The sequence below is a fragment of the Vigna unguiculata genome, chromosome 1, assembly GCF_037176805.1.
Source record: "Vigna unguiculata cultivar grain cowpea cultivar isolate G323 ecotype 2 chromosome 1, ASM3717680v1, whole genome shotgun sequence".
NCBI classification, from domain to species: Eukaryota; Viridiplantae; Streptophyta; class Magnoliopsida; order Fabales; family Fabaceae; genus Vigna; species Vigna unguiculata.
Genome location: NC_140792.1, coordinates 27,821,896 through 27,845,583, shown reverse-complemented (window position 1 = coordinate 27,845,583; position 23,688 = coordinate 27,821,896). Strand labels below are relative to the sequence as shown.

General features: G+C 29.2%; 2 protein-coding genes and 1 pseudogene across 3 annotated transcripts; all 3 read left to right on the top strand.

Moving 5' to 3' along the window:
- The first annotated feature begins 1,663 nt into the window (after positions 1–1,663).
- Positions 1,664–3,200, top strand: LOC114164038 (replication protein A 70 kDa DNA-binding subunit C-like). Its single transcript, XM_028048504.2, has 7 exons — positions 1,664–1,791; positions 1,885–2,152; positions 2,232–2,307; positions 2,404–2,531; positions 2,601–2,700; positions 2,775–2,901; positions 2,984–3,200. The coding sequence occupies exons 1-7, from the start codon at positions 1,669–1,671 to the stop codon at positions 3,155–3,157; spliced, it is 996 nt and encodes a 331-aa protein (XP_027904305.2). The 5' UTR covers positions 1,664–1,668; the 3' UTR covers positions 3,158–3,200.
- A 9-nt stretch (positions 3,201–3,209) lies between these two features.
- Positions 3,210–4,574, top strand: LOC114164044 (uncharacterized). 2 transcript variants are annotated; one of them, XM_028048515.2, is made up of 5 exons: positions 3,210–3,331; positions 3,434–3,757; positions 3,844–3,912; positions 3,995–4,063; positions 4,145–4,574. In XM_028048515.2, the coding sequence occupies exons 3-5, from the start codon at positions 3,847–3,849 to the stop codon at positions 4,349–4,351; spliced, it is 342 nt and encodes a 113-aa protein (XP_027904316.1). In that variant the 5' UTR covers positions 3,210–3,331; positions 3,434–3,757; positions 3,844–3,846; the 3' UTR covers positions 4,352–4,574. The 2 variants fall into 2 exon arrangements, with proteins under 2 accessions (XP_027904316.1, XP_085525851.1); XM_085669725.1 differs by lacking the exons at positions 3,210–3,331; positions 3,434–3,757 and having other exon boundaries at positions 3,768–3,912.
- Positions 4,575–5,777: 1,203 nt separating this feature from the next.
- On the top strand, positions 5,778–10,861 carry LOC114189815 (uncharacterized; annotated as a pseudogene).
- Positions 10,862–23,688: the final 12,827 nt, after the last annotated feature.

Genomic DNA, 23,688 nt, shown 5'->3' with positions numbered 1-23,688 from the left:
ATTAAACAATTCTAAACATAGGTAGTTGAAATCTATAGTGGAAAAAATCAAGTTGTAACCTAGATGACATTCTATCATATTATTTGTACAAAAAATAATTTTCTAACCCTATACTAGTCAATTTATCCCCATAATTACAATAAAAATGAGTCAATGCAAAATTAAAAAAAAAATCTATTGTTTAATTATTATATGATGAAAATTTCCATCTTCAAACAAATCTAACATAGAGTATATTTAACAATTACTTTCAAATTTTATTATATAACGAATTATTGAGTGTTAACTTAATAATTTTATGTTTAATGATAAACTAAATTTTATGACATTTATGTTCCATATTGGTGTATTGATAGTGATTGTATTATGTATTTTTGTGAATTTTCTTAAGGTTGTTCATAGGATCATAGGTCCCTGAGTGTGATAGCATGTTGCATATGTGTTTTGTGGGTGTAATTTGAGTATTACAAGATAATAGAAATAATCACTCCAAGGTTAAGTTTATTGATATAATATGTATAATCAATTCAATTCAAACTTGTCTAATATCTTTTAGAGTATAAAAGCTACATCTAAAATGTTAAAACAAAAAAAAAAACTCCAAGCTACTAAAAGAATCTACTATATATCTAAGAAAATGTTATGATAGCGAAATTACTAAATTAGACACTCCCGTTGATTGACACGTGTTCTAGATTAGGGTTATTTTAGTCATTTTGTTGTTATATTGTTTTTGGCGGTGCAGAGAGTTAAATGATGTGATGGGCTGTGACATTTGAAAAATCTTCTTCTGCAAGGCAAGTTTCCTCCGTCGTTCTCCAGCTTTCCTTCTTTTCTTTTGTCTTCCTCCTTCTTCTTTATTTCTTCATTTTCTTCTTCCTTCCTTTCTCAGTCGCGTAGCAAAATTGGTTACATTTGAAAATTCTTCCTCTGCAAGGCAAGTTACCTGCGTTGTTCTTCTCCAGGTTTCCTTCTTTTCTCTTCGTCCTTTTTCTGTTTTTCTTCATCTTCTTCTTCTTTTGTTTGTTAGTTCCGTAAGTTAATATTGTTTAACTTAAAGAACTACATTTTATGTGTTCATCTTTGGTGTTGATATTTTTTTTGATTTTCTTAAAAGTTTAATATATTTTTTATTTACTGTTTTTTCTTCTTGATGCATCTTTCTTTTTCATGGTTTGCTGTTGATATTTTATTTGATTTTCTTAAAAGTTAAATATTTTTTTTATTTACTATTTTTTCTTCTTGATGCATCTTTGTTGTTCATGGTTTGTTTTTTTACTTCGTCATTGTTGTTTATTGTGTTTTAAAACACTTTTATAGAATTATTTTTTTGTACTTGGTTATTATGCTGTATTATCGTTTGAAATCCGTTATATAAGTTTCGTTTTGTTTGAGATATTATTTGTTAATGTTTTTTTAAGATGTTGTGATGTTTTTGTTGATAACAAATATTTTTTGTTATTTTGAGGACTTCTTTTTGTTAATTTTTTCAGTTGTATATGATTAGAACATATTGAACACTATTTTGTTTTGTTATTTTTGAAGATGATTCTTACCTTAATATTTTGTTTACTTAATTTTTTTTTTCTTTATTTCTGTTCGTTGTGTGGTCCGTTGAAACTTAAGACCTAACTTATTGTGACATATTAGATGGCAAAAAAATTTGATATGGTCAAGGATATTGATGGAAAAAGGGAGACGTTGAAACTTGCTGTTAGAATCGTAGATTTGTGGTATGTTGAGTCCTGGGAATCCAAACGAAGTATGGAAATGGTTCTGATGGATCAAAAGGTAATGTAAAGTACCATATTTTAGCATATTGTAAATTTGACTTTATTCGATGACAACTATATTTAACCATATATGTTTTAATTTGTTTTTCAGGGTGATGTTATTGTTGCAATGATTAAGAAGGAAGATATGGGTGTTTGGGAAGAGAAGCTAAAAGAGGGTGAAAGTTACATAATGCATAACTTTAAACTCTTGAAGAACAGAGCTCAATATAGAGTTTGTGAGCATCCATTTAAGCTGTTGTTTATAGGAGCAACGTCTATACGAGCACAACCCATTGCAAGCATACCTAGAAAGCTCTGGAAGTTCAAAAGTATAAAGGATATCATTGATGGAAAGTATTGTTCTTATTTGTTGGTTGGTAAGTTTATTGTTGTATCTTTATGTATGTGTCCTATATTTTGTTTTTTTGTTAATCTATTAATTTTTTTGCATGTTAGATGTCATTGGTATGGTGGACAATGTAGAGGAGAAAGGCCATTCGAAAAATGTTGTCTTTGACCTGAAAGATTTGAGGTTTGTTTCATTATATTTGCTTTTTTATATTTGCAATAGTTTTATAATTATTTGATAACTATTTTTTTTGTTATTGTTGTTATGTCCTTAATGCAGTGGTGCTATAATCTGTTGCACATTGTGGGATTCGTATTGTGAGAAATTATTGACCTATTGGAGGACATGTAGTCAAACATCTAATGTTGCTATTATTCTTACTCAGGCTAAGATAAAGCCTGCTTCAGGTATGAATAACGTCATTACTATATTTAGATTATCATTATTATTTAATCTAATTTAATTTGTTTGTATAGGTCCATGGCCAGTTTCACTGTCTAATTCTTGGAATGGTTCGAAACTGATCATAGGCGATGACATACCTGAGCTGATCAATTTTAAGAAGCAATTCGCAGAGTATGTTTATATGTTAGACATGTATTTTTCATTATTTTATTTTTCATAAACACTAACAAATATGTTGTGTGTAGAACCTGTGGCAGTGAAACTTTTGAGGAAGGGAGTCAATATAGTGGCTCTTCACAGATTAATCATGTTGATAGGTTTATGTATAAAACCGTTGTTAAAAGTGTTTCAGAGATTATGACTGTATTAGAGGTAGTTCTTATGTTTGTAATTTTGTTTTAAATCTATTTTGTTTTTTTTGATCATATTATTTACCTTTTTTGTATTCATATAGGAGATTTCCTGTGTTACTGTTGCACGTACACTTAAATTTAACTTGGGAAATGATGGATGGAATTATCTGGTGTGTAACTTTTGTGGGAAAAGAACTCACGAAGTTGGTTCCTTTAAGTGTCTTAGTTGTGATGCCTTTAATGATTCTCCAAGAATCCGGTTAGTATATTTTTAATTTATATGTTATGCCTTATGTCATAGTGTTATTTTTAATATAAATTTTTGTAGGTACAAGCTGGAAATTCAAGTGACTGATGGGAAAAAGGTGGGCAATTTCATGCTTTGGGACCAAGATTGCATGAATTTAATTGGTGTTTCTGCTGCTGATTTGAGAAAGAAAATGATCAAGGTAAAAGAAATGCAGTATGTTTTATAACTTAACTAATTTTACAAGAATCATTTTGTAAACAAGTTACTAATAATTTATTTTCTTCTACTTGATTTACATTAGCATGGTGAAGACGATCCAAAGTGTTTTCCAGAGGATCTAGATGTTATTTTAGGATGTATTTTTGCTTTTAAGGTTAAGCTTCAAGGAAAGAACCGACCTGCCTCAGTTATGAGAGTTTCTACTGACGTGAAAATTATTGATCATGTCAAAGCACTACTGGGACAGGAGGAGGTAGTATTGCAATATTTTGTATTCATAAGCTGAATTATCAATCATAGTCGTATTAGTAATTGGTTTCTTTATACCAATTTACAGGCAAGCTTTGTTGGTGAATGTATTGTTAGCTGTCCATCTGATATAGTTCATGATACTTCCAATTCCTCAGTAAGTATAGTTGAATTACATTTTGTTTGTTATGACAACAATGATAGTTTTTGTTTTTAAATTGTAATTGCAAATGAATTATGCAGCCAATGGTTATTGGTAAATGTAGCAATGCCAGTCTTCTTGATGTACCAACTTCTAGCGGGACTTCTTTAGTAAGTATTTTGAATATGGTCATTTTGGTTGTGAGGTAAATTGTTTTACAATGTTTGACATGAATTATATATATGTTGGCAGGCAATTGAACTTGCTGAATGTATTGGTAATGCTGCATGTGACTTAACAGCTGATACGGATAGTTCATTGGTAAGGATTATTTTAATTCAGTTAGCATAATAAAATAACTGATTCCTTGAATGTGTAACATGATTATGTTCATCATTGCAGATGTGCCTTTCTTCCACCGCTGATGATGAACCTGATATAGTTTTGTGTATGACGCCCTCTAAAGATGTTTCTGCTCGTATTGATGATGTTCCAGACATTCCATCAAGTATCATGGAGTTTGATTTTCTGGAAGATATTCCTCTAGCTCAGTTATCAGCTACAAAGACTACAAAGTCAACGAAGAGTATCAAAAAGGAGAAATTATAAATGTATTAATGTGCCCAAGAAAAGTCTGTTAAAATATTTTTGCGAACGTTTTTATCTTTGTCAACCATATTGTAATTTCTATAGTAGACTCAATCCCGGTTGTGTTATCATGAATTGTACTTATGGATTTTGTGAATCATCTTTAATAGTTTTGGTGGTGCAAAATTGTAGAACACAATATCGTAGAATGGTAATATAACGTTATTGTTATTATTATATTTTACATCTTCTTTTTTTCAAGTAACTATATTGTCAATTTATGAAATTAGTGATATATGTTTTTTAGTGTTATTTAGTAATGATTTAAGAGAAAAATTAAGGATAATGACTACTACGGTGTTTGAATATTAATTAATACTACCATTAATTGTCATTATTATGCAACATAATAATCATACTATCACAATATTTATATCGAAAGAGCCCCAAAATAGAATTGCTAATTAGAACTATAATAATACATTTTTTGTTATAATTGATACAATTGTTTGAATAAAGAAGTTATCCATAAACTATAATAATACAACGCACGAGCAAAAACTGTAATAGTTAGAATTTAAAGCACTTTTTGGTTTGGATGGGATGATTTTGGATTTCTCGAAAGGACATTATATTGATTGAGAGGACAAGCATTTAAATCTAATACTACTGTTGAACATTAAAATTTGCAGAGAAGTAGTCAATTTACTATTACGGAGAAGATTTTGATGGGTATCCTGAACGAAAAGTGTTCAACCTAATATTTCATTGTGCTATTCCACCTAATGTTAAATTAGGTGAATTGAAAATGCAGTATATGTGATAGATAAGACATGTTAACTTGATATGACCTCCATTTAATAAGCCTAATGATATCTGATGTACTACTATTACTATATACACGTTTTATTTTTGGCGGTAAAAATGGATGGATTGTTCCATCCATTAACATATACACCAAATATTTCAATGATGTGAATCTGAGGAAGAATTTTGTTATGCAGATACAAAAATATGGTAGAACACCAGATTTTTGAGGCTACTGATGACTTGAAGCAGATAACTTTTATACTTGAGCAATGAAGAGTATTATTTGGCTGCTGGATGATTTTTTAATTTCATCTACAATTGTTTTCTAGGAAGTTCGTCTTAAATCTTCAATATGTATTACAAAATGTCTCCATAACATTTACAGATTTGTTTTTGAAATGTTGTATTGCTGTGTTAATTATTTTCATGTACTGTTTTATCTATTAGGATGGATAATGAAAATACCAAGTCCAGTACAAGTGCAAGATTAAAAAGGAAACAAATAATCCAACACAAGAGGATGAATGCTACGTGCATACAACAGAAACACCGTGAAACAAAAAGACGAAATTGTACACCATTAGCTGATGTAACAAGTTTTTTTGTGAATGAAGGAAGGTGTCATACGGAATTACAAATGAAAGGTCCACATCCTACTTTGGTGAATGAGCAAAGATATATTGGTGGAAGCAGAAGAAAGCAACAAAATCTTCTCCATAGATTTGAAGCCACTGTTAATATGGTCACAACCACCAATGATTCCAGCATGGCAACTGAATCTGTGCAGTTAGAAGTCATTGATGAAGTACAGTTAAGCGAAGATAATTCAGATTCATCTAATTCCCATGTAGAAGGTAAAATGAAGTTATAATAAGGAAATGAATATTCATATCCTTGGTCAAAAAAATTAATTATATCAGTTTTGATTACAATTATATTACATAAATTCCTTGAATACTTATTTTGCAGAAAGTCATGTAGAGTATGAAATGAGCTACGAATTCATCAATCACAATGAAAGATAAGCCTTCTAAAAACATTTATTGTCATATATTTTTTCAATGATCTATGATAATATAAACTCACTAATTTAGTCCTTTACAAGTTGTATGCAGATATAGGGGATCCAATCTATGTTTGTCAGCATTGCCAAGGTCATATGTGGTATGAAGAACGTATTGACAAATGTCATACCAGTGTTAATCCCAAATTTCAACTTTGTTGTGGTAATGGCAAAGTTCAATTGCTAATGTTAAAAGACCCCCCTGATGAGCTTCAACAACTTCTGTTTCAATCTGATTCTAAACAAAGTCGAAGTTATCAACAACACATTAGAACATACAACATGATGTTTGCATTCACATCTCCTGGAGCAAAAATTGACAATAAATATAACAATGGACGTGGACCACCAAATTTAAGAGTTCATGGCCAGTCATGTCATCGAATTGGTAGTCTTCTGCCACCACTTGGAAAACAGCCAAAGTTTGCTCAGCTCTACATATATGATACTGATAACGAGATACACAATAGAATTCAATCTTTGAGGTTAACTATTATTATGCTTTCTGAATTGTGAATATAATGAGGCTATCATTTTGATTTGAAATTCAATGACATTGTAGGAACCATAATGATATTGATGCTGAAATAGTCAGAACACTAACTCAGATGCTTGATAAGTACAATGTACATTGCAAATCTTTCAGAATGGCTAGGGATCGATATGTAGAACAACCATTTCATGATCTGAAGCTGAGGCTTATCGCAGATAGGCAAAAAGATGGACGAATATACAACATGCCAATGGTGTCAGAAGTAGCTGCATTAATCGTTGGCGATGTTGATAGCGCTTCTCCTAGAGATATTATTATGGAAAGCAGGACAGGTAAGCTGCAAAGAATAAATGAATTGCACACCAGTTATTTGGGATATCAATATCCTTTGTTGTTTCCATATGGTGAAGATGGTTATAGGCATGATATTACTCATCGCGATTCTTTGGCATCAAAACGTAATCGGTTAACAATCAGGGAATGGTTTTGTTATAGAATTCAGACTCGAGATTGTGAGGCAATGACTATACTTAGATCTAGAAGATTGTTCCAACAATTTGTTGTTGATGGATACACAATGATTGAGTCAGAAAGATTATCATTCATCAGAAACAATCAATCAAAATTGAGGGTTGATAAGTATAATAACCTTTGTCAACCAAGTAATGAAAGCCAAACTGATGCCTCTGAAAAAGGAAAACGATTTGTGCTTCCATCAAGCTTTGTTGGTGGCAGAAGATTTATGGATCAATTATATTTTGATGGAATGGCAATATGTGGTCATGTAGGATTCCCAGATCTTTTTCTAACTTTTACTTGCAACCCGAAATGGCCAGAGATATCTCGAATATTAAAGAGTTCAAAGTTAAGTCCTTCAGACCAGCCAGATATTATTACCAGGAGTGTTTAGAATCAAATTTGATCAGTTGCTATTAGATTTAACCAAAAAGCATATATTGGGCAGAGTAATAGCATGTAAGTTTTAATATTTTGATGATTGAAGGCGAAATTTTGCACTATTATACCCTTCTAACAACGTAATTGTTAATTTCTTTTTTACAGACATGTATAGTATTGAATTTCAGAAATAAGGTTTACCACATGCTCATTTGCTACTATTCTTACATCCTTCTAGCAAATATCCAACAGCCTTGGATATAGATAAGGTCATTTCAGCTGAAATACCATGTGCCAAAAAGGAGCCACAATTGTATGCCTGTGTCAAAGAACATATGATGCACGGACCATGTGGATTATCTAATAGATCATCTCCATGCATGAAGAATGGTTCATGTTCGAGATTTTATCCAAAGAAATACCAAAATACTACCACAATTGCAGAAGATGGTTTTCCTCATTATCGTCGAAGAAGCAACGGTGTCACTGTTGTCAAGAATGACATAGAACTAGATAATCGTTTTGTTGTCCCTTACAACCCTACAATATTGGTGAAATATCAAGCTCATGTTAATGTTGAATGGTGTAATCGTTCCAATTCTATCAAGTACTTATTTAAGTACATCAATAAAGGATATGATAGAATTACAGCTGCAATAGTTTCCAATGGCAATGATGAGAATGTACCTCAAGTTGTGACAGATGAAATCAAGCAGTATATCGATTGTAGATATATTTCCTCATGTGAAGCCTGTTGGAGAATATTTTCATTTCCTATTCATGGAAGAAATCCAGCTGTTGAACGTCTATTTTTTCATTTGCCTGGTGAGCAATCAGTATACTTCAACGATGATGATGATATTGATGAAATCATTGCAAAACCAACAGTTAAGGAGTCAATGTTTACAACCTGGATGGACTGCAACACAAAATATTCTGATGCAAGGGATTTGACATATCCTTAATTTGTATCTAAGTATGTTTATAACAAGAATCAAAGATGTTGGAAACCAAGACAAAAGGGCAACACCATTGGCAGACTTATCTGGGTTCCCCCAGCAACTGGTGAACTTTTCTATTTAAGGAGGATGCTAACAATAGTAAAAGGTCCACAATCATATGTAGATCTTCGAACTGTTGACAACATAATATATTGTACATTTAGAGAAGCATGTGAAGCTTGTGGATTTTTAGCAGAAGATACCGAATATATAGATGCTATTAAGGAAGCTAAAGATTGGGGATCTGGACACTTCTTAAGGAAATTATTTGTAACCATCCTTATGTCAAATAGTGTCTTAAAACCTGAAGAGCTGTGGAGTAAAACATGGGAATGGTTATCTGATGGAATACTATACAACGAACGGATGGTTGCTAGAAATCAAGGTACAATGAATTCAAGCATATGAAATCATTGTTTCATGTTCCAAGTATGTTAACTCAATTTTTTTGTTGCAGAACTCATTCTCAATATTGAGACTCTTCAAAATTTGACTTTGATTGAAATTGAGAAGCTCTTGCAGAATAACAGGAGAACATTAAAGGAATGGCCATCTATGCCTTATCCCAATCATTTTGTGGTAGATTATTGTGGAAATAGATTGGTATATGCAGAACTTGATTACAACAAGGATGATGAGCTACATGTATTTGAGTGTAACTTTAATTGTATGACAGGTTTGTGTTCTTTTCTCCATGCATTATTCATGAAGACATTCAAATATAACTTAATAAATTCTAACCAATTGCAGAAGAGCAAAGACATATTTTTGAACAGATTATAGATGTTGTTCATCATGATGAAGGGGGGATGTTCTTTTTATACGGTTATGGTGGAACCGGGAAAACTTTTATGTGGACTACCTTATCTTCTGCTCTTCGATCTGAAGGAAAAATAGTGTTGACAGTTGCATCAAGTGGCATAGCTTCATTGTTATTGCCTGGAGGTAGGACAGCTCATTCTAAATTCAAGATTCCTGTTCCTACATTAGAGCACTCTGTTTGCAACATTACAAAAGGTAGTGAACTATCAGAGTTGATGAAATTGGCAAACCTAATAATTTGGGATGAAGCACCAATGGCTCACAAGTATTGTTTTGAAGCATTGGATCGTACTTTAAAAGACATCATGAGGGAAAAGAACAAAACTGATTCAATTTTTGGTGGCAAAGTAGTTGTTTTTGGAGGAGATTTTAGACAAATACTGCCTGTTATTCCACGTGGAAGCAGGTCTGATATTGTTCATGCTACTATCAACTCATCCTATCTTTGGGATCATTGCCAGATTATGAATTTGACAAAGAACATGCGGCTGTTGCAAGATGGGTTAGAACAGTCTACTATAGCTGAAATTGAAGAGTTTTCTTCCTGGATAATAAAAATTGGCAATGGTGCATTGAATGAACCAAACGATGGATTAGTTGACATAGAAATCCCATCAGAATTACTAATATCAGAATATAATGATCCTATCCAAGCCATTGTCAATAGCACATATCCAGGATTAATGCAAAAGTACAAAGATGAAGGGTTCCTCATATCAAGAGCTATTCTAGCCAGTCGAATTGAAACTGTTGATCAAATTAATCAATATGTTTTGGAATCAATTCCAGGTCAGTCATTATACATAATTAAGAATTTACTAAATGATAACTAAGATTTGTGAACTTGATCTCATTCATGTGTTTCAGGAGAAATTAAAGAATATCTAAGCTCCGACTGCATAGATACCTCTGAGCCAGCAGAAGCTGAAGCATACGATGGTATTACACCTGAATTTCTAAATTCTTTAAGAACATCTGGACTACCAAATCATAGTATCAAGCTAAAGGTTGGTGCTCCAATTATGCTCCTAAGAAATTTGGATCAATCTCAAGGTTTGTGTAATGGTAGCCGATTAATAGTGACTAAACTTGCAAATCATGTAATCAGTGCAAAGATTATTAGTGGAAAATCAAAAGGAACTGAGATCTACATTCCACGTATGTCCATGTCACCATCCCAGTCCCCTTGGCCATTTAAGATGATTAGAAGACAATTCCCGATCATGTTGTCTTATGCTATGACCATTAACAAATCTCAAGGACAATCTTTAGATTGTGTTGGGTTGTATTTGCCAACACCAGTTTTTAGTCATGGTCAATTATATGTTGCAGCTTCTAGAGTTAAAAGCAAATCCGGATTAAAGATTTTAATCCATGACAATGAAAACAAATCTTTGACTACTACGACAAATGTAGTTTTCAAAGAAGTTTTTAACAATGTATGACTGTATTGTATGGTAACATACCTGTCTTCCTGTATTTTGTCTAAAATTCCTGTCAGAGAATACTTTTGAAGATATCAATCGTTCATTGTGCTGCATTCATATGCTGAATTGTTGTCCTGTTTTAAGTTTCTGTTTGAATGCATTGAAGGAAAAGATGGAGATGTAAGTAAATTGGTTCCTTCTGTCATTATTTACGTTCGTTTATTACATCTTCTTTTTACCATTTTTATTCCTTCAATATGTGCGTATTTTGGCAGATGCATTAAAATTCTAATCTACCATACACCAAAGAAACCAAAGAACATATAATAAATGCATAGATTCAACAAAGGACTATTATTACTTATTATTCACACCAACATAATTATTTCGCACGCCTACCACAATCCCATCAAATAGTGCCCATCTAACGTCGTATAATAATTACTTATGGAAAAAAATTTTCCCGAACCTATGTTCAGCCCAATTGATACTCAATATACTTACTAATCACACCACCATAATTATGGGATGGACCTTCATAACATAACTGTCACATTATTAATTTATTCAGGTAAACCAACACTCAAAAACCTATAAGTAGCCCAATTAATAATGACTATTTACTAAGCCTACCACCATCATTCTTTACCGCACCTCCCACATAGTTGACATTATTATTGTTATAAGCTCTACAAATCGTGATCCATTTTCATATATCAAATAACTAATATAATTATGACTATCGTACAGATATTGAGTACATGAAATCATGAACTTGAGGAATTACCTTTTCAATTCAGTTAAGGATAATAATACTAACAAATGTTAACATCTTTAACTTATTATAGTTTATTTAGATATTTACCATTATTATAAATCTTAGTTCTTCAAATTGAATTATTAATTTTGATACTACACATTATTTCATTAATTTCATTTTCTATAGTAAATTATTTTCTCAATGACAATACTTATATCCAATGAATTAGGATGGATTTTTAGGTAATAATACTTATAAGAATAGTTCTTTAATTTTAAATTGTTCTTCATCTACGTTTCGTATAGTGCAAAATATAATAATACTTATAAATTTCCAATTTTATTTAACAATTGCTATTCAAAATAGTTGCTTAAGTTATAATATTTTATGCTCTACGTTTCATATACTGCAAAATATAGTATTATATTATTTGAATTTATTCTAAGTTATTTGATATTCAAATAATGTACAAGTTTACAATTTTAATTTCCCAATATATTTTTTAAAATTATTCAAATGTTTCTTTTCTCTAATAATGTACTTAAAAATAATATAAAGTACTAAAATTAAATTATTCAACATTCACGAATCCTAAATACCACGTATAATTACAATACATACTTCATTGAATATTATATATACTGGTCTTTATAAACAAAGATGACAACATACCATAAAAGCTTAATATTCAGATACAAAATATTACACAAACATTAATGCCAACATACCAAAAATATCAATGCTGGCATACAAAATATTAGTTCTGTTCAAATAAAGAAAACTAAATACACATTGTTCATACGTGCCATACATTCGTGCTACAGACCAAAATAACTACAAATACACAGACATGCTAAATCTTGAGAATTTGGATGACGTTGATTTGGTCAGTCTGCACCGTAAATCTAACACGATCTCCCGCAACCAACCCATTCTCCTGACAGTATTTCTTCCAACCACAAGTCAGATAACATTCAAATGAACTCCTGCCTGTCCATCGAATCTTGCAGTTCCAGAATTGTGCATGGCCATTCGTCAGAACATAGTTTTTTCTCCCTTTCACCAAGCCTTCTTTGACAAATTTCGAATCCAGATACTACATTCAAAGAAATATTGTCAGGAACATAAATATAAACCAAATATTATTAAGTCATAACTACAACTATCAGCCATACCAAAGAAGATGAACGAACATCATAAGAACTTAATATTTTCTCACAATCAACATAAACAACTTCAACTTGGTTGCTACCACCAGCCTGCAAATCTCTACTATAATCAATTTCAACTCCTTCCACCGAGAAAATCCTGTGAACAAACACATTGTTTCCTACATAATTTAAATGTAGGAAACAAGGAGAAACGAACCCGTAGTATGAAAGATACTGACAAAATCCAAACAACACCATTCTTCCACCCTCATCTGTATCCACAAAAAATTCAAATTTTTTGCCCAAAGGATCATATATCTTCACCGGATGGTTAAACGAAATTTTATCCTCACAAAACATTTGGAAGTAGTCGGGCAAGATTATCAACAGCTACCACAACAACCAACAGAAACCCTATATTAGTCAAAATAACAACAAATGTTAAGTAAAAATTAAAAAAAAAATTATTAAACTTACATACCGTGTTTGGAATGAACTGCACTCTAAAGGCTTGGAAAAATCTAACTGAGGACAGAGGGTCACGTGGTACACCATTGTTCCTTCTACCAGGATACACCACTTCAGTCCAGTCCAGATCGAACAATCTCATACGAAAGTAGCGATCTCCACAGTAAAGGCTAACGACGTAATAAACATCATTTAGATCATAAAAACCCATCAGCTGCTCTACCGCACGAAACTGTCTCTGAAGAAGAAGCCTGGGTTCAAACTCTATGTTGATCACGTTTCCTCTCGGATCACTGAAAAAATTTGTCCCCGGCAGTAGAGATTTGCCCCATTGTTCATAAAATCCTTCTTCAAACTCCAAAAATTCCTGTAATGCATAAAAACACAAACTTCCTTCAAAATAACAACTGTATAAAACTTTATCCACATGCTTCAACCAAAGGATGGAAGAAAAATATAAACTTTCGTTCAAAAACCAACTGTATACGTCAAACATACAAAACATTAGAAAACAGAACATGCAAACGAAACTAACCTCTAAGGGTTCCATCACCATCACAGAGTTTTGGTAGAAATTGGTGAAGCTGAAATCTTTGGAGGCAGACATTGATAGTTGGACGGTTCTGTGATTGCTGAGGAGTACTGTTTTTCTTCTTCGTTTATGAAGAAAAAAAGCTACAGCCACGATATGTCCTTTTAACTAAAATAAAGCAAACGTTTTGTTCCAAATCCAAACCTTCTGACGTTTAGAAAAAATCTTGCACAATATCAGTCTCAGCACGTTGACAAGACTCTCCATAATTCCTTTTGCCGCCAACTCTTTGTATTCCCTTAAATATCTTATTTCTAATTTAATGATATTAATAATTTCAACCAAAAATAATAACGTCTCTCATTCAGTCTCAAAAATCTACTAATAGGTTTTTTTATCAATTAAAATCTTAATCTCCTTATATTCCAAATTTAATAGTTATGATTTTATATTTAAATTTACCAACAAATAATAAACTTTTAAATCATTAACGTTACAAACATAAACAAAATTAAGAAATTGAAATATTCTATATCAAATTAATTAATTGTTCGTACTTATAATATATTATATTTACTTAATAAGTATAATCATTTCATATACTCACACCGACAAATCAACCATTTCAAAACTTTTAAATCGAAATAAATCATCTATATCCAATAATATTAAATAAGAATATATATTACAACAAATTAAATTACATATTACAAATATACTTAAATCTACCTTACAACTAATTTATTATTAATTATAATAAATAAAGAATAATACTTCATTTGACCTAACTATATCAATAACATATCCTTAAATTCATGTAATCGCTACATATTATTAAATTAAGTATTCAAATCTTCAAAATATTTTCTTCCAATAATTTTTTTTTATACATAAAAATAATAAATTAAATTTTTCAACATAATCAAAATTTCAATGCAAAAAAACACGACCCGTGCGTATGCACGGCTCTCCTACTAGTTTGATTACTAAATGGTACTAATAGATTGGTAGGACATAGTTTGTATACACATATATAGTTATATTACTTTTTATTTGTCTTATTTTCATTTTTTTTCTTATTTCATTTTCTATCATTAGTAATAAATGTATTGGATTCTAAATTTTAGGACTTTAAAATGGACATATAGATTGCTAGATTTGGATTTCTTTGCTATCTTTTATGGTTTTTAGAAGTTGGAACAAATCGGATGTAAATGAGCCCTACGAATTTTCATATTTTTAATTGAGCTTTTGTACCTTATTAAAGCCCAAATTAGGCTCATAATTGCTTCAGAGTTTTGTAAATTTGGGTTTTAGGTCAGAGCCTATTAGAGACCTAATTGTGCCCAACACAAAAAGATAGAAATCAATTGCTCACAATTTCTAAGGATTTAGTTTTCCTCCTTTTTATCTATTGTCGTCTTTTCATATTCTTCTATTATTCTTCTATTGTGTTTTCTATATTGAATAGTGAATAACTAAATCTCTAAGATCAATTCATGAAATCAATATCCAACAAAATGAATTGTGTTATTGCATTCGTTTTGAGTTTATTTTTCTCTTCTCTTGATTTCAATTTTCCCTTTTGTGATATTAATTTGTTTCTAATTTTAGAACTCAAATTAGAATCGGATTGAATCTTGATTTGGTAACTAAATATGGAGTAGATTGAATAATATTAACATTTAATTTAGTTGATTGATTGAATCAGTTACGTATACAAACTTTGATGTTAATTTTTGGAAAACTATGATTTAAAACTGTTTGATTATTGAAATTGTGCATTAATCTTATTTGATTTTTCTTGAATTGTTTTTTATTTCTCGTTGAATTTTTTAAATTTTAGTTTTACGTTTTTCAATCCCTAAAACCTCCGATTTTAATTTTTACGAGAAAAATATTAAATATTGAATATAATTTAATATGTATCTCTTATAACCGATGTAAGTTTTGTTTTATATTACTAAATTAAAAAAAAAAACATCTTTTTTTATTTTCACTTACAACAATGAAATTTTAACCAAAAATAAATAAAATACTATCTTAAATAACATGTGAAACATAACTAAAATAAAATAACTATATAACAAATAACAAATGAAATTTTGAATAAAATTTATATTTGAAAAAAAAAAGTAAGGGATATAATAAAAAAGATAGCATATAAGTTATGTAATGTTAGAATAATGTTATCTTCTTATTCTCACTTTCTTGTCAATATTATAAATCAAGGAGAGTTGAATTTGAGATGATAGTATATTTTTACAAGATTTCAAATTCCTCTTTATTTTTCCTTATACGGATTTGTTATTATTTATCTCGAGATTACACCAGAGACAATAAAATTATAATTGTTAATAATATATACAATTTTATATCTACAAAATGTTAAAAATAAAATTAATTTTACTTTTTTATTCAAATAAGAAATTCACAAGAGATAATTAAAATAATCGCAATTCAATCTATTATTTCAGATAATAAAATTTATCTTATTTATTAATGATTCATAATAATGGAGGAAACATAATGACTTAATTCAACCTAGTAACACAATCATATATTAAGCATAACCTATTTTATATGTAATGTAAAACTTTTTCTTTTGACTTTTTTCTTGTTAAGGAGATGAGCATGTCGAACTTGCATCAAAGCATGCAAATACAAAATCAGAGTAAGGTATTTTAATCCACTCTCCCCGAGTTGTTGTCATCATGAAAATGAATCAAATTGGTGTTTTGGCATTGGGGACACTTGAGATCATTCTTACTAACCATTGCATACATAAGACACTTAGAGCATCCTACTACCACCAAGGAAACAACTTCAACATTATTGGAGTACTCAAAGTTGTTGTTATTGTTGTTGTTGTTGTCGTCGTTATCTTGGTTAAATTCAAAGCAAAAACATGAGATTGGTGGAGAATTTGGTGAATTTGGTGCTAATTCAATTGGGGGTTCAAATCCATCATTAATGACCATTGGTGGGGGTAGGTTGGAATTCACTTCAAGATTTGGAGCATTTCCATTTTCATCACTCATGATTCTACCTCTCCTTTTTGACAAAGGTCCTGTTTTAATCAAATCATCAGATAATAAAATCACAACAAAGTTCTTGTCTATAAAATTAAGGTTTAATAATTTCTTTTCTGCAATCATTCAATACTATTTCTCTATTTGTTAATAATTCACTCTATTTGGTCCTTATTTTTGTCAAAAAGTGTCAAGTTGGTTCTCCAATTTTTTTTAATCTCAATTTTGTCTTAATTTATAAAATTGATGCAATTTTGTCCTGATTTTGAAAATTGATACAATTTGATTCTTTTTGTTAAATTTTTTGAAACTGATCATGAATTTTTCATAAAATTTGATGCTAGAATTATGTTAGTTACACCAACAAAACAAAATAGCTTCAATTTTGATGAAAAAGCCTTGATCTGTTTTAAGAAATTTAATGGAAAAGACTAAATTGCATCAAATGTTCATAAATCAAGACCAAATTGTATCAATTTGCACAAATCGAGATCAAATTGAGACTAAAAAATTTGAAGAACCAACTTGATATTTTTAGACGAAAACATGGACTAAATGAGTAATTAAACATATATTTTTTTAAATAATTGAACATGTTCCTTTCTTAGTTCAACATTGTCTAGAGAATCATTGATTGACATCTACTGATGAATCACGTCAAGTCTCTTCGAAAAATAAATAGATCACATTGAATAAAAGATAAATAGAAAAAAGAAACATTGAATAAAATATAAAAGAAAATATTAAATCGTTGTTACAAAATATTGAGACAAAAAATAAAATATACTTAAAATTAAAAGGTGTAGTATTATATACCTTCAAGGCTTGAAAAAGCAAAGCTGATATGAGTGATTCAAGGTACAGAAGAATGTTGAAAGGGTGAATGGTTCAAAGAAGAATGTCTTTCTTCCAACACCAACAAATTGATATGTTTGGAAGGACTTTATTATATGTCATTTTATAAGAAAAAAAATAGTGCAGTTTATTTCAAAGAATTTTTTTTAAGAATAAAATTTATTTTTGCTAGTCATCGTTGGCCGTTTCTATCAGTTGCTTGTTAAATGTCAAAGTTAGTTTATTGTGTTGTTAATGTTTACATTAAAACTAAAATACAATATACCAGAAAATGAGATAAAAAGTTAATTGGAATTCAATGTAATTTATTAACTTATTTTTTATAACAATTTGAATTAAATTTATATTATTGTTTAATAATTCCTATTAATTTAGGAGACCGAAACTTTCGTTAGACATTTAAATTAGTTAACTTGACTAGTTAACTTCATTTATAATTAATTAAAACATTTTAACAAAAAACAAAAAGAGAAAAGAAAAAAAGTTATGCAGAGTTTTATAAATTATGGAAAAATATTTTAAAAGACATATAAACCACACTACAACAAATCCTCAATTAGAAATCAATTTTAGAAACCAAAAATAGTTAGTCACTATAGTGACCAATTTAGATATCAATTTGAAAAATTAAACATTATTGATTACTAAAATAGTCATTATTATAAATAAAAAAATTATAATTGGTCACTAAATTGGTCACTAATTAATTAGAGACCAATTTAGAAACTAACTCATTTTGATAACCATAACTAGGTAGCTAATTTTTAGTGACCAATTTTCTTTGGTAGCCAAAACCATGATAGCTAATTTTAAAGACCAATTTAGTGACTAATTGTAATTTTTATTCATAATAGTGACTATTTTAGTAATTAATAATTTTTAGTTTTATAAATTATTATCTAAATTTGTTACTATAATTACTAATCATTATTGGTCACTATTTAGAGATTTTTTTGTAGTGATACACATGGATTTGTATACCAAAAGATATTTATGGATTGATGCCTTCCAGAATTCCAAAAGACTAGTACTAAATATGTTCCACCAAAGATTAACATTTAATCCAAAACAACACTTAGGTTTACAAGCAAATTTAAGAATAATGGATGAGGTAAGTTTATTACAATCCAAATTCAAATATCTACAAATGCCACGGTATGTAAGAACTCCCTCCTTAGCTTCTTTCACCTCTTGACATCTTAGTATGCTACTTAAATCATTAGTGAAATAATGAAATCTTTATTATATCATAGTGTAAATACATAATACATAACTCAAACAATGGTTAACACATCATCATAGATGTATAACCCTAAATTCTAAAAATTTCATCAATGTTGGTAAGCATTCACTACATCATTTTTTTACTTTAGACCACACTAAACTAACCCACATGTATAAAATTGTTGCCTAAACATAAAAAATGCCACAAATATATAAGTGTGACTTAAAACTACTAAAGGCCACATTTTATAAACCGTTGATTATTTAGGCAATATTTTTTTAAATGTTGCCCATAAAAAATGTGGGCAAAAAATGGTGGCATCTTCATTATGTTGTTTCCTTTTTAGTTATACTATACGCTATGAATCTTCTTCATACCTATAGATTAGGCAACGCTAACATGATAGCAAATGAAAAACCGTTGCGTAAAATATGAATAAGCCACAGTTTTTTTATTGTTGGTTATATAGTGAGTTTTATTTGCCTTAAACCTAGAGAGCATACAAAAAATGTTGCTTATCTGTTTTAAGCAATACAATAGAAAATGTTGCTTATTTGTTTTAAGCAATATGGTAGAAAATGTTGATAGTTATAAACAATGGTTGTTAAAATATGGATAATTTAGACCACATTTTTAAAATTGTGAAGATTTAACTTTAAATATTTTTAAATTGTGAATCATGTGACCCAATAATAATTAAATTGTTGTAAGGTGCATCAATTGTCTCATGGTGGAGGGCAAGTGTGTTAAGTCACAATCAAATCATGACACTTTGGTTGCTATAATCTTAAGTAAAAAGAGTTATACCCTAACTATTAGTTATAGCCTTTGGCTTAATGGTAAACGATCAATCCAACAATTAGTATTAGAGTCAAGGTCACGAGTTCTATACCCAATGAGGCAATTGTTTAGGGAAAGTTTAATAATTATGTTCTAAACATAACTACAATAAAAGGTGTTGGCTAAAAAGTGTGGTTGTTTTCTTCTAAGTCAATGGTTTTCAAAGCTTTTGTGGCCTTAGGAAAAAAATTCTTGTCTTTGAGTGAAAATATCATAGAAATCTCAACAATGAAGTAATACGAAATTTTAAAATCTTTTTCAAAAGTATTTTAGTTATACAACTTCTAAACAATTCAAAATATCGGTTCAAGTCATAATTAGTTCAAACATCATGCTTCATTCCTTCGACTCAACTTTAGTCTTTCAAAGTCATTACATATATATTTTTAAACTTTTGAAAATTTAATATTTTTTCTAGCATTTTAGTTAGAATATATATATATATATATATATATATATATATATATATATATATATATTAATCCACATTTAACATTATTTAGTACAATGATGACAATTATACATGATACTAAAAAAAATTCACAAACATAAATAATATGAATTAGTAATACTTAGATGTAGTAATTATGTGGTGAGTATGATTAACATAGTTAATCAAATAAAGTGTTTACTTTATCTCTGAAATATAAGTATTGCAGTGAAGTGTTAGCTTAAAGTCAAACATCCATGTATAAATCTTTTACAATAAAAACAACATAAAAGCACATGTCACAACAAATCTCTTTTGTAGTGTTGATAAAGGAAGTTTGTCATCCACATGAAGACTTGACAACGAAGCAATAAAAATTGAACTTACGTGCATTTGCTTATATTCTTTCATTATTTGTGTATATAGCCTAGATAAGCTTTGTGTACATAGTCTAGATAGGTCTTGTGTACATAGTTTAGATGAGCTTTGTGTACTTGGCCTAGAGAGACATTGTAAACTTGTGTTTAAACTTAGGAGATGTAGTGTTTAACCTGTCGTGTAAGCTAGAAGTGGTAGTGAAGACTATTTGTAAAAGTATGTGTTTAGAATAACCTTTTGTCATTTTCATTAGAGAATTGAATGTAGTTTAGGTTAGAGGTGAACTAATATAAAAGAAAAATATTCATTATCTTTTTCTATTACATATGCAATGCTTCTTTTTGCCATTATAATAAAAAAATTGTTAACTAATTTGGAAAACTGATAAATAAACCCCGTTTAATAGATCTTAACCTTATTATAAAATTCTTTCAAAGCAGTTTTTGACTTCAACCCTTTATTTTTAGAATTAACTTTCTTTTTAACCTCTTTCCATATTAGCCATATAATTGTCATGTATACATGAACAAAATAAAAAATTAATCTTAATATATAACACCTGCATAACCTTTCTTTTTCTTCGATCAAGGCTTTATTTTATTTCATTTTCCTTTTTCTTTTCTTTTACTTCAATTATTTTTTAGGGATGGTAAAACGGGTCAACTCGACATGTTTTCATTCGACCCATCAAAAATGGGTCAAGTCAGGCTAGCCTATCAAACAGAAACGGCTCAATAAAGATAACTCATCCTGGACGAACTAACGGACCAGGACAAGCTAACAGACTAGATCGAGCTAGCCCATCACCTTCTATTTTTTTTTATTTTTTTTCAATTTGTTTTCAAACTTTTTTAAATTTTTTATTTTTTAAAATTTGTTTATATATACATATAAATGAATATTAAAAACATATTTAATCCAATAAAATATTTTTTAAACTTTTAATTGATTAGTTGGTATTTTTAATTAGATATATCACTACAAAAAAATATTTTATTACTAACCAATTTTAGTGACTAAAAGTTGTTAGTCACTATGGTGACCAATTTAGATACCAATTTACAAAATTAAAATTTATTGTTTACTAAAATAGTCACTAATATAAATATAAAATTATAATTTGTCACTAAATTTGTCACTAATTAATTAGAGAGCAATTTAGTAACTAAGTTATTTTGGTAGCCAAAACTTAGGTAGCTAATTTTTAGTGACCAATTTTCTTTGGTAGCCAAAACTATGGTAGCTAATTTTAAAAACCAATTTAGTGACCAATTATAATCTTTTATTTTAGTAACCAATAATTTTTTTTACTTTGTAAACTTTATCTAAATTAGTAATTATAGTAACTAACAACTTTTGGTTACTAAAATTGATTACTAATAAAGCATTTTCTTGTTGTGTATTAAAATTATTATCACAGTTACATGTTAAATTACTCTAATATAACTAATAATTGGAATTTAATTTATAAATGTTAATGATTTAAATTACAATACCATATAATGTCCTATTAATTATGGTTATAAAAGAATTAGAAAATGATATATTTTATTGATTGATTTTAAATAAAAATATTAATAACATTAATGATAAATTAATAAACGTTTGTCCATTTAGTATTGGACTAGATGCCACCAGTGGGTCCACCGCCTCGTTGCCCACTCTGATCCTTCCTTAGTCTCGTTGTCCACTCTGATCCTTCCTTAGCCTCTCACATTATAGATGGTGAGACCAATGACACAAGGAGGAGACAATATGAGAAGAAACGAGATAATGAAGTTTTGTCTCCTAATAAGGTGAGGTGAATGTTAACTTATATGACTTGTTATTGAGGAGACATTATGTTAGTGTTTGCTATATTTTATATATTCATAATTTTATAATTTATTTTGTATCTGTAAATTAAAAAATTATGAAATTGTATGATTAGAAATTTATATGATTATAAGACTATGAAATTATGAAATTATAAAATTATAAAATAATAGAATAAATTATAAAATTATAGAATAAATTTTAAAATTGTAAAATTGTAAAATTATAAAATTAGATGTTGTAAGAACTAAGTAAGGCGATAGGGTAAGATAACAATCACATGACTCAATTAACCGATCACATTATTCACAACAATCTAACATCAGAGACTCTAGGGTAAGATAACAATCACATGACTCAATTAACCGATCACATTATTCACAACAATCTAACATCAGAGACTCTATTGAAAATTTTTTATTTTTAATTTTTAGTACTGAATAGACCTAAAAAATTTAATAACAACTCAATTAAAAGTTTCCAAAATTCATTAGGAAATTTGAACTTAATTAAGCGTTTATTTAATCATTATGTGCACAAAAATGTATTGTACATAAAATAAAAACACAAAAAACGAAAAAACGAAAAGAATGTTAGCACATATTAAGAAGAAAAATGATGACTTAACTTTCTTCGTCGAAGATTTGAGTGAATATATATATTAGATTACGTCTTAAAGTTTTTATTAATATTAAATTTTTATTTACTAGTATAAATAAATAATTATAATGTTATTATCAAAATAAAAAATTAAAAAAATTCATATCTATTACAAATGTTTCATTTAAATCTACTTAAGTTTCTTCAATCTAAACAATCTCTTATTTTCTTATCTTTCTACTCCGATCTAATCAAATTAAAAATAAAGAAAGTGAAAGCTAAAGAAATACAAGTTTGAATGATATCTTTTGAATGTATGATGATATCATTTAAAAAAATACAATGTCATATTAATTATACCCATAAAATAATTAGAAAATGTATTTGTTTATTGATTGATTTTAATTAAAAATATTAATAACATTAATGATAAATTAATAAATTGGTGTCCATTCAAAACAGGACTTGCCGTTATATATGGGTCCACCATTTCATTGTCCACGGTATGTTCTTAGTCTCTTGCGTTGCGTTATAGATACGAGTGTTAAAGTGAGCCAGTCTCACTCACACATGTTGACTCATCCAAGGTTGAACTAAAAAATGGGCAGCTCAACCTGACTCACTTCTTGAGTCGGAAATTTTATAACCCAGTTTGACGCACCATGAGTTAGTGGGTTCACTCACTTAGAAATGTTTTGTTTTTGCAATTTATTTTATATATTTATTGTTATATATTTATTGTAGTACAATAAAAGTGGA

Coding starts and splice junctions, on each gene's coding strand:
- LOC114164044 (XM_085669725.1), top strand. CDS start 3,838: ATGCAGCCAATGGTTATTGGTAAATGTAGCAATGCCAGTCTTCTTGAT. Junction 3,913..3,994: donor CTTCTAGCGGGACTTCTTTA/GTAAGTATTTTG, acceptor ATATGTTGGCAG/GCAATTGAACTTGCTGAATG. Junction 4,064..4,144: donor CTGATACGGATAGTTCATTG/GTAAGGATTATT, acceptor TCATCATTGCAG/ATGTGCCTTTCTTCCACCGC.
- LOC114164038 (XM_028048504.2), top strand. CDS start 1,669: ATGGTCAAGGATATTGATGGAAAAAGGGAGACGTTGAAACTTGCTGTT. Junction 1,792..1,884: donor TGGTTCTGATGGATCAAAAG/GTAATGTAAAGT, acceptor TTTGTTTTTCAG/GGTGATGTTATTGTTGCAAT. Junction 2,308..2,403: donor TTTGACCTGAAAGATTTGAG/GTTTGTTTCATT, acceptor TCCTTAATGCAG/TGGTGCTATAATCTGTTGCA.